Source organism: Coccinella septempunctata, chromosome 5 (genome assembly GCF_907165205.1).
Source record: "Coccinella septempunctata chromosome 5, icCocSept1.1, whole genome shotgun sequence".
Classification (NCBI taxonomy): Eukaryota; Metazoa; Arthropoda; class Insecta; order Coleoptera; family Coccinellidae; genus Coccinella; species Coccinella septempunctata.
In genome coordinates this window covers 4,799,611-4,811,641 of record NC_058193.1, presented here as the reverse complement: position 1 = coordinate 4,811,641, position 12,031 = coordinate 4,799,611, and the positions used below count along the sequence as shown (strand labels likewise).

Here is a 12,031-nt window from a genome sequence, read left to right as displayed (position 1 = left end):
CGTTCTTCTTCCAAACATTATGCCTCCCCAAAACATTTCAGTGCCACCGCGAAAAGGAGCAACTTGAATAGCTCTCTCAGGTCTACTTCGACATCCTGGTTCCCTCCAAACTCTTAAGCGGTAGTCATCACTTACTAACCCAAACCTTGACTCATCTGTAAATAGCACATTCCTCTATTCTTCTAAATGCCAGTTGTGATGAGTTCGCGCCCTCTGCAGACGAGCGGTTCGGTGACGAATAGTTAATAAAGGAACTCTTAGAGGCCTTCGGGACCTCAATCCTGATGCTAAAATTCTTCTACGAATTGTAGCACATGAAATTACACGGTTGTGGGCTCTTTGGAATTCCGATCTGAGTGTCGGTACCGTCACTGACCTATTTCTACGGGCTGATTGGGCAATATACCGATCTTCTCGAATCGTGGTAACACGAGGACGACCACTTCGAGGTCTACTATGCACTCCACCAGTTTCCTCAAAGCGCCTAATCGTTCTGCTAACCGTGCTTCGAATAATGTTCAGTCTATTGGCTATCTGATGGCGTGAGAGCCCTTCTTGCCAGAGAGCAATAATTCTAGTTCTGTCAAACTCAGACAACTCGTTTCTGGGCATATTACACAGTTTTTGAACTAACCGGTACTTAAAACGAAAAACTACTGATCCGCCGAAAGGCACACATTTGACAAAATCGATATTTTAAACACATGAAAATTTTTTGTTTCGTAATGTTATCGTTTTATTTGGTGGTCAACAAGTTTCTGTTGTTGTCAGTAACAATATGTTGTGAATCTTGATTATTTTATCTCTCCTACAGGGGGGGTGCAAAACTTTTGAAAGTGAGTGTATTTTTCATCATCTTACTTCTGTAATGAATTTGATTTATAATATAACTGTCTCTTGAAGATTCTTTCACAAATAGAAAAACGATAATTGAATACATTTTCTTCTTTAATAATCGGACGAAAGTCTTTTACTCTCATTGAAAAGGTATCGATCTTGATATCGATATATAAAAAAAATAATTATTCGTCAGTCGGTGATTCCTATCGCAGAAGGTTAAGTTCACATAGGATTATATGGAGTTCACGAACGATAATGCATTTTCAACGGTCGCTATGGTTACGCCAGCCTACTGAAAAAGCAGGAAAAAGTATTGAATTTTTTTTCTTACGTTATATTCATGTGAATAGGGACATATGATACATATGATACAGCAAAAAAATTGCAGCAAGATGAATGAAATTTCAACTATAGTTTACATTTGAAAAATCAGAAATCCCTTTCGTATCTCGAAAATGACTGGTTCGGAAAATTTCTTGATCATATTCGAATTCCTCCTAAAAAAGTGCCTGTAGAATGTAACAACGGATTTCGCATACGAGTTCAAATAAGCGCTTCATTAAAAATGACAATTTCTCAATTTTCGTTCATAACTCAAAATCTATGAACGTGTTAGGCTGGATCTGTTTTCAGTTTTGGATTAGTCAAGAAAAAAGAGCTCGGGAATGTGCCGTCCGTTTTCTTCTAGCTGCTATAGTTCTCGAGATCCCCTCAATAGACAACCGATTTTTCCCACCCTGTACAATAAACTGCTTCGTGATGCTCTCGTATACAAAGAAGGGCGGTGAACGCAAATGATCAAGATATTTTCGTTTATTTTCCATTGTCATAATATGTTGAATCATAGAATAGAAAAATGATTTATTTCAAACACGCCATAATGCATAAAGTTATCATGAATGCTTTTAAATATCTTCCTTGAAAGGTTCGGTACTTTCAACATAAAGGGTTAATTCTGACAGTTCCACGTATTGACCGCTAATTGCTTTTTAATGCCCTTTCACAATATTCTTCTCCCTCCACAATACCTTACCATTTAAGTGCAGGACGGAGTCCTTTGGCTTCAGTATAACTCTTAAAGTTTCGAAGTGCAGCATTTCTTCTTGAGTGTGATTTCGGTCAATCTTAAATTTGTGTTTTGAGAACTTGTTGGACAAACAAAATTTTGCAGTAAGTATGAAAGCGTTCATTTGAAATTTATATAATCTAATCAATATTGTCTGGTGCTTTTTTCTTCAACAGTTACCATAAAATATTCATGATACTTTCATTCTTGTTGATTGGCATATATTTTCAAATAACTCAAAGTAGGTAGTAGATAAATACTAAATATTTTCATGAATAAAATCTGTTCTAGAATAAATTATGATTATGAAATCTTTCATCACAAACAATTAAATTGTTATATTGGTTATTTTTCTATGATACCGCAATTGCAATTGAATTGTTATATTGGTTATTTTTCTATGATACCGCGATTGCAATCACATATTTCTAGTTTCCTGGAACGAGTAAAATAACTTGTGAATTATGTGTGACGGAATTTTTTTTGTATAGATGATTTTCAAAGCTTGCTGTGAAATCAAAATACTCACTTTATCAAGATTATTGATGACAATCTTGCTTTTTTCTGGATTTGTTCTAAGAGTTATTTCAATTATTTTCAGATATGCCACGACTTGTGTCACGAGCAACTACAAGGAAGCACATCATGAGGGAAGTGTATGACTACTCACAACCTGCCGAAAATCAGCAAATAGTGAAAATAACGGCAAGCAAAGGGAACAATCTACACGAAATAGAGACCGCAGATAAAACCAGATTTCTTGTGTCCATGCCAATGAGATACCGCCACTACATGTGGGTTAAACGTGGTAGTTTCGTCATAATACAACCTATTCACGAAGGTGTTAAGGTCAAAGGTGAAATTGTTAGAGTTTTGATCCCCCAACAAATAAAGAATTTCAAGGAAGACAAAATATGGCCTGCTGCGTTCTATGACAAACAAGAATTGGAGGAGAAAGATGATGATAATGACGATGATACTCCAATGAATACTAACAGAGTACAAGCAATGATCGAAATTTACAGTGACAGTGATTCCAGTGAAGATGATCCTAGTGATAACGATCAGAGTGACGATGATGATACTGTTGGTGAAACGTAACCACCTTCGTAATTACTTATTCGAAAACTTGTATAGAATGTAAATATAATTAAGGAATTGCTAATAAATAAATTTTTCTGTAAATCTCCAAATTTGAATTTTTTCATTTCAATATGAATTTTCAATTCGTCCTAAAGTAGGTTATGAAATTTCACTGCCGCTCGATGTTTTGTAACTGAACATGGCACTCAGCTTGTAACAGATTGACGATATGTGAATAAGTATATCAGTAAACCAGTGGCGAATCAATAAAACTGGGACTCCCAGAACAAAACAAATTTGAGGCCTCTACTTTGTTGGATATATGTAGTATATTTTTTCGGAATTCGAATATATTCATTTAGTGATGATTTTCATTTGTGGGATAGCAGCAATATTCAATTAAATCGTAAATTCTTTTTTCTTGCTGAAGCGAGAAGAGAAAGGTGGTTTAAGATCCATTTTTTCTTATTTAATTTATTTCGATTCCAAGTAATGCCAATATTTCAAGAAATTTCTAATTACAGTAGGTATCTTAATTGTGAAATTATATATTGTCGAGTGAAATTCTGTGTCAAAATTGAAGATCTATAAACTGTTGATGATTTTCCATATACATGTATTTATACACTATTTCATCTCTAATTTATATGTTTTCAATTTCGTAAGCCTTTTATAATATTCATTTATAGTTTTTTCACTAACGTATTATTGAATTTCAGTTCTCCTGATGAAGAGATTCTGAATAAAAAATCTCGAAAGCTCGAGCAAGAAAAAAGAGTTCACGATTTAATTATTGATTTCTGCTATCATATATATTCATTAATTTGAACCCAACAGTGAATGGCATCCCGTAACAGTATGGACTAGAAAATTCCTTCTCTAGCCCGGGATCGATCTCAGTACCTTGCGGTTGCGAAATTCTGAGCGGACGCTTCTAACCAACAGGAACGAATTACGAATCATATTCATTTAATATGTATATAAACCTTCAAAACATTATTAATATAAACAGGCCACATAGAATGTAACACTGAAATAAATTTACGGAATCGAATAAGTTGAGAAAGAATATGAAACAAAACGATTTAGACCATTTAGTACTGATAAGAATAAATAAGATATTCGCAACAGTCACACCAAACAGCTGAATAAGTCGGAGTTTCTGGAAAAAACTTATTATTTGATGAGAAAGGATATGGGATATGTGTAGAATTGTATTTCAATGTCATCTTTTCAAAACTGAATGAAAAATGTTCATATAGCAACTCTCCTTGTTTTGGCTGTGACAATTCTTATGCAGCAAACGGTGAAAGATTCATTTCATTTGAAGGGTCCCCAAGAACTTTGTGCGCTTATAAGAAGATCGGCATGCTTTTGGAACTGATGGTAATTTACTATAACATTTTTTATTTTGTATTTTCGTAAAAATATAACAGATATAATTTTCTTCTTACTATCGACCACTATTTATCAATCGAAAAAATTATTTCACATCTGAGTTACAAATATTTCAAGAAACGACCAAGAGTAAAAAAAGAAATAAATTGTACAATCTTGGCACTTTGAAATTCACACAAGTCTGAGCTTGAACGGGACTGACACTTGAATATGTAGGTATTTGTGATTTGTAGAATTACTTTTCATTCTACTAGACCTAGATCGATCGAAGTCAGCTTCAACTGAAATTGTTGCGTCGTGAACATGTTATGTTGCCTAGGCGTATAGAAAAACATAAAAAAAATTTTCATTTGTCAATCACGCCAAAAATAACGTAGGACGCTTCGAAAGGTTTTTTGAAAAACAAAATAGTCTTCTGTAAATCGCCGCATTTATCGCACCATTTGTCATCTCTATTTAAATCATCTATATTAATTGAACCACAGTGATATTGAGCAGTTTTAAGTGGTGTACTTTGTGTCTTCTAACACATTTAATGCACTTAACCTATAATTTTTTTCAAGCAGTCAGTTATCCATGGGATATTTTCTTAAATTTCTATAACTACAAAAGAGTTAGGTTGCACACATGAATGTCGTTGCCATGATAATTTTTCTTCTTGTAATGGTGCCTCTTCGTTAACAATATTGGTGATTATCATGGCGTGCATGAAATGCTTACTGTTGTTGTGTCGAACCATATCCGTAAGTTCCTTAGCAACGATTTATTTCGTCTTATAGGCCCTCTTCTGCCCTCAACCTTTCCCCGCAGAATCAGCTGCAACAAGTCATATCTCTGGCTGCTTCTCATTATATGCCCGAAATATTCCATAATCATTCACCAACTCCTACTTGTGCCTTTGTGAACATCACATATGCACTTTTGAATTGTAAAAAATAGATGGTTACGATAGATTTTACGATGCAAGTATAGCTATGCAATTGCTTAAAAGCAAAGAACTGCTTTTTTAATTGAAAACTCCTCTTTCTAATGTTAATATTTCGAAATCGATGGTTTATCAAATGGTATCGAATATATTCAGTGGAAGCAAATTAATGCGATGTTATATCTGAATCTAGTCGACTCATATTTTTTCTGGATATAATATATGAATATAATATAAAAAAGATGATATAAAGTGGATGCTAAGGAATCTCCTCAAATTAGATCCATAAAGGTGGTGGTCTTGATAATTCAAAAAATGAACACTCTATAATTAAGACACTACTTAATAATTAGGCGAAAGATAATTTGGCGTATAACAAGGGAAAGATAAAACTTTTCGAAATTTTAAATCGTCTAAAGATGGTGAATAAACGCAAAATTTCATGCTATCAGAAGCACGCCAATGCAGTCGTCATCTCTTTCTTCCTAAAATTTTCATAATATAAATGTTTGAATGAAAATGTCAGGTCTGTATTTCTGGATGGAACTTTGATTTACCAACACTGACGTAGGACGTCCTAAGCTTTCAGTCCGAGAGAATGACCACACTGAGAAAACAATTTATTAACTAAAATGCATATATATTAATACCTATACGGAAGCTTGCCATCTATTGGTCGACAAGTGGAGAATAATTTTTTTGTTGATGTTAACAAAAATAAATTGATTATTTATTAACTATATATTTTTGGGAAAAAAAGGTTCAGACTAAGATAACAAAACGATATTCATTTCTATCAAGTAAACAATATTTGGACCAAATAAATTAGGCCTTAATAAATTTCTCATTATACCTTATGTTTCCGCTTTGCCATATTTTAGAATTGTGTTTCAACCTGTTGCATAATTTGCGAATTCATGAATGATAGAATCTTCCTAAATGGCCACCATCTGATGCCAAACTGTATATCGAGTGTTTTATATAATATTATACTATATAGAGGTAGGGGATATCTGTCTCAATGAACCATTTATGATGCAGGTACACAATGAAAAGATAATAGACATGAAGAAGCGGCAGGGGAGTGGATTTTCTGAAACTCAATGGTTAATTTGGCAGAATTTTTTTTCTGAGTTTAAGTCCACATCATTCATTTTAAAATATCGTAGAGTATATATGGAAAGTCTTTGATTGAGATTTAAATTTTTTCATTTTTCTTTTTTTTATTCGCGTTGAAAACTGATATGCTGGTTCAAACTACATGATGTATATGTTACGGCTAAAGATAGGTGTGAACATAAACTTAAGATTAGCCGGCTAAACTTAGGTTTCGCTTCGGGTATTTGCTAAAGTTAGTTTCTTCTATCTTTAGCCGGCTAAACTTAAGTGTAACCACATCCCATCGGCCAAATATGTTGAAGGCTTGAGGGGCGCAAATTTTCGGCAATTAAAAGAATATAAAGAAATAGTGATACGAGTATAATCAAACTATTAATGCAATGAATTTTTTGTATGAATTTCACATATTTTAATAGCAGAAAAGCATTCTGTTGAGCAGTTGGGAAATCGGAGAATGAACATTATATTTGTTTCAACTGTGTCTCAACGAATTCTTATTGACGAATCTAAAAATCTAAACGCTTGATGACAAAATTCAATTCTATTTTGAGTGTGAGGGAAAACTGTAGTGTTAATGATTATTTTTCATCTTGTTATTATTCATAATTTGAGGGAAATTGAATGAGCAGACAAAAACGATGTCTCGAACTTCTTCATCAAAATACCAAAGGTTGAATTCTAGAAAAATATAAGTAGAAGTGCCCAATCGTGTTTGTAGTTAACCGGACTATTTGGCACAACGATTATAGAGTTAACTCTATATCCCCCAAGATGATTCATCAAGGGTGGCAACAGGCCATATTTTGGAACACGTATGTTCAATGACTCGGGAAGAAATTTTTAACAAAATCAGCAAGAGAAAGTGTTTTCAACTATGTTCATTTTCATAGTTTTTTTGTTTGTTCTTTTTTGCGCAAGAATTGGTTGGAAAGATATTGCGACGTTAGTTCCCATTTCGTTATTTTTCTATGAACCCAATTATTGAATGGTAGGGAAAATATACTTTTGTTTACGGAAAAAATTTTCTAAGTCTAATATCTCATTTTCTTGTGGGGTCATATTATGGTTTTTCACAAATAAGGCTCGGTTTGAAGAGCATTAATCTCCTTAACAGATGAAAATAACTTGTTAAATGTTGAATTGAAAACCTATGGGCGTTATGTAATACAACCCCAATACATTCGATGCTCTTTTGCATATTTCAATTCTAAAAATTTAAACAAAAAAGTGGCCGTGTGCGTTCGTTCTCTCCCATCCGACCATTCATGATACATCACCTGTCCGCGTGTCCATCGAATACATTTTTAGCCGTTCCGTTTTGGGTAATGTGCACATTAGCCGGCTAAAGATGAAATGCCCTGACGCGGATGAATATTTTATCGAACTTTAGCCGATCCTCGAATATAAACTTAAGTTTAGCCGGCTAATCTTAAGTTTATGCTCACACCTATCTTTAGCCGTAACATATATACTATATTTTACTACTCAAGTGCCGGGTAAAGTACCCTTGTCTTCAGTATAAGTTTTTAAGTTCCAGAGTGCGGAATATTCTCCAGAGTGTGGTTTCGGTCTATCCGTAAGTTAGGTGTGGCCTGAAGATTAGAATATTTGAATTCCTGAACGTAAAAGACTATTTGGAAGCAAAAATTTTGCAGTAAGTAACAATTATTCTCACTATAATAAATCAATATTTTCAATTTTTTATATATTGTTCGCTATTTGAAAGCAATCTTTTCCATTTCTAATTAAATTTGTCGGTTCTGTTGCTAATTTTACCTTTCATTGTAGTACCTACCTATCCAAGGAGGATTTCACGCTAACAATATTTCATACTATTTTTATTTAGTTTACATCTCATTCAATTTTGTGAAGTTGGAAGGTTGTACCGAATCGAACTATTTTCACATTTTCTTATTTCCATTCTCTAAACTCCAGAAATAAATGTTTCTTTTCATGAGTACCGATTTCTACAGAAAAAATATTGTTTCAAATGTTCAGAAAAAAAGCACTTCGGTTTGACGTCAAGGTGAGAGACCATTTATGACATGTATCATCAAAAATCATTAAATTGTATGGGTCAATATTGTCTCCAGTATCAATCAGTTTTCTACCATACAGCAATTTCATATCAACACTGGGCGATGAATAATATTCAGTGAACGACATTTTCTCAGTATATGGAGGAGTATTTGTGTGCACCTCAGTTAAAATGGCGGTCTTGTCAGCTAATCCGAAATACCCTGTGACAATGTGTCTTCGTGATTACGGGTTTTATCTGAATTATAATTGATTTTCTTTGTGTTTTTCGAAAGAAATGTCAAACTAGAATATTTTCTGAGTTGCAAAACTTGATGGAGCATGGAATTTTTTATTTTTGTTGATAAGTATCCCACGAAATTATGTAGAAGCGTTCGTGAATTTTCAATATTGGGAGATATTATTTTCAATATGGATAAAATTTGTTTTGTGTTTTTTGCCTGTATTTCATAAAAAACCTAGCAATATTTTGAATTGCTATAGAACATACACATATTTTAGAGGATATGAATCACACTCTAAACCCAGTATATATCTACTTTCATAGAACTGGTTCCAAAAGTTGTAGTTTATTTTTGCCGAAATTGTATTTTTAGTTGATTCAAAAGCTTGCTTTGAAATTCTCATATACGAAATCAAACTTATGAGGATAACATACATGTATGCTCTGGATTTTTTCTAATATTCATTACAATTATTTTCAGATATGCCACGACTTGTGCTTGGAATTTTTTCTCCATTTCCCTCTCAATTTTCAACATTATCTTGTTGAAAATTTTTTCCGTGAAAACATCTAAATCATCGGCTGATTCAGATATCTTTTTTTTCTCCTGTTGACTGTTCACAGCCTGTTAAATTGTAAGCTTCTTCTGTTCTTCTTTTTTCTGAACGGGTTTTTGAGTCTGCCTCTTCTTTTCCTGCTCTGTAGTTTGGGTCATCGCTACTTCCTGAATTTTTTGTTCAGTAGTTGTTGTTTTTGTTACCTTCTTTTTCTGTTCAGCTGATTTTCGGGAATTCTTCTTTCTGGTCACCAACTTGAACTCGCTACATCCTTTGTAGCTAGCTGGATGGCCCTCTTCTCCACATAAGACGCATGTGGCATTTCTCTCTTCACATTTTCTGGTGAGTGTGCAGTCATTGCTGCTATGGCTTCCTGAGCACTTCACGCATCTCCGCGGGAAGGAGCATTTGTTCTGTGCATGTCCGTACCTTTGGCACCTAAAGCACTGGCTTGGACTTTCAGGCCTCTTTTTGTGTTCAACCACAATACAGAGGTTGTAGAGTCGCTTCACCTCGAAGATTTCCTTTTTCAGGGTTTTAACCAGGTAGAGAGGTATGGGCTTCTTCGTCTTGTTCGATGTCATTCTGGACACCTCAGCGTCTGATATTCCTTGGATATCAGAGGTCGTCCTTAATCAATGTATAAATACATGTATATGGAAAATCATCAACAGTTTATAGATCTTCAATTTTGACTCAGAATTTCACTCGACAATATATAATTTCACAATTAAGATACCTACAGTAATTAGAAATTTCTTGAAATATTGGCATTACTTGGAATCGAAATAAATTAAATAAGAAAAAATGGATCTTAAACCACCTTTCTCTTCTCGCTTCAGCAAGAAAAAAGAATTTACGATTTAATTGAATATTGCTGCTATCCCACAAATGAAAATCATCACTAAATGAATATATTCGAATTCCGAAAAAATATACTACATATATCCAACAAAGTAGAGGCCTCAAATTTGTTTTGTTCTGGGAGTCCCAGTTTTTTTGATTCGCCACTGGTTTACTGATATACTTATTCACATATCGTCAATCTGTTACAAGCTGAGTGCCATGTTCAGTTACAAAACATCGAGCGGCAGTGAAATTTCATAACCTACTTTAGGACGAATTAAAAATTCATATTGAAATGAAAAAATTCAAATTTGGAGATTTTCAGAAAAATTTATTTATTAGCAATTCCTTAATTATATTTACATTCTATACAAGTTTTCGAATAAGTAATTACGAAGGTGGTTACGTTTCACCAACAGTATCATCATCGTCACTCTGATCGTTATCACTAGGATCATCTTCACTGGAATCACTGTCACTGTAAATTTCGATCATTGCTTGTACTCTGTTAGTATTCATTGGAATATCATCGTCATTATCATCATCTTTCTCCTCCAATTCTTGTTTGTCATAGAACGCAGCAGGCCATATTTTGTCTTCCTTGAAATTCTTTATTTGTTGGGGGATCAAAACTCTAACAATTTCACCTTTGACCTTAACACCTTCGTGAATAGGTTGTATTATGACGAAACTACCACGTTTAACCCACATGTAGTGGCGGTATCTCATTGGCATGGAAACAAGAAATCTGGTTTTATCTGCGGTCTCTATTTCGTGTAGATTGTTCCCTTTGCTTGCCGTTATTTTCACTATTTGCTGATTTTCGGCAGGTGGTGAGTAGTCATACACTTCCCTCATGATGTGCTTCCTTGTAGTTGCTCGTGACACAAGTCGTGGCATATCTGAAAATAATTGAAATAACTCTAAGAACAAATCCAGAAAAAAGCAAGATTGTCATCAATAATCTTGATAAAGTGAGTATTTTGATTTCACAGCAAGCTTTGAAAATCATCTATACAAAAAAAATTCCGTCACACATAATTCACAAGTTATTTTACTCGTTCCAGGAAACTAGAAATATGTGATTGCAATCGCGGTATCATAGAAAAATAACCAATATAACAATTCAATTGCAATTGCGGTATCATAGAAAAATAACCAATATAACAATTTAATTGTTTGTGATGAAAGATTTCATAATCATAATTTATTCTAGAACAGATTTTATTCATGAAAATATTTAGTATTTATCTACTACCTACTTTGAGTTATTTGAAAATATATGCCAATCAACAAGAATGAAAGTATCATGAATATTTTATGGTAACTGTTGAAGAAAAAAGCACCAGACAATATTGATTAGATTATATAAATTTCAAATGAACGCTTTCATACTTACTGCAAAATTTTGTTTGTCCAACAAGTTCTCAAAACACAAATTTAAGATTGACCGAAATCACACTCAAGAAGAAATGCTGCACTTCGAAACTTTAAGAGTTATACTGAAGATAAAGGACTCCGTCCTGCACTTAAATGGTAAGGTATTGTGGAGGGAGAAGAATATTGTGAAAGAAAATTAAAAAGCAATTAGCGGTCAATACGTGGAACTGTCAGAATTAACCCTTTATGTTGAAAGTACCGAACCTTTCAAGGAAGATATTTAAAAGCATTCATGATAACTTTATGCATTATGGCGTGTTTGAAATAAATCATTTTTCTATTCTATGATTCAACATATTATGACAATGGAAAATAAACGAAAATATCTTGATCATTTGCGTTCACCGCCCTTCTTTGTATACGAGAGCATCACGAAGCAGTTTATTGTACAGGGTGGGCAAAATCGGTTGTCTATTGAGGGGATCTCGAGAACTATAGCAGCTAGAAGAAAACGGACGGCACATTCCCGAGCTCTTTTTTCTTGACTAATCCAAAAC

At 33.8% G+C, this 12,031-nt stretch overlaps 2 protein-coding genes across 2 annotated transcripts; one reads left to right on the top strand and one right to left on the bottom strand.

Annotated features, from left to right (window-relative positions):
• The first annotated feature begins 1,792 nt into the window (after positions 1 to 1,792).
• Positions 1,793 to 3,007, top strand: LOC123313211 (probable RNA-binding protein EIF1AD). Its single transcript, XM_044897971.1, has 2 exons — positions 1,793 to 2,010; positions 2,508 to 3,007. Exon 2 carries the CDS (start codon positions 2,510 to 2,512, stop codon positions 3,005 to 3,007), a length of 498 nt encoding a protein of 165 aa, XP_044753906.1. The 5' UTR covers positions 1,793 to 2,010; positions 2,508 to 2,509.
• A 7,489-nt stretch (positions 3,008 to 10,496) lies between these two features.
• On the bottom strand, positions 10,497 to 11,590 carry LOC123313210 (probable RNA-binding protein EIF1AD). The gene is made up of 2 exons (XM_044897969.1): positions 11,494 to 11,590; positions 10,497 to 10,996 (listed from the first exon to the last, which is right to left on the bottom strand). Exon 2 carries the CDS (start codon positions 10,992 to 10,994, stop codon positions 10,497 to 10,499), a length of 498 nt encoding a protein of 165 aa, XP_044753904.1. The 5' UTR covers positions 10,995 to 10,996; positions 11,494 to 11,590.
• Positions 11,591 to 12,031: the final 441 nt, after the last annotated feature.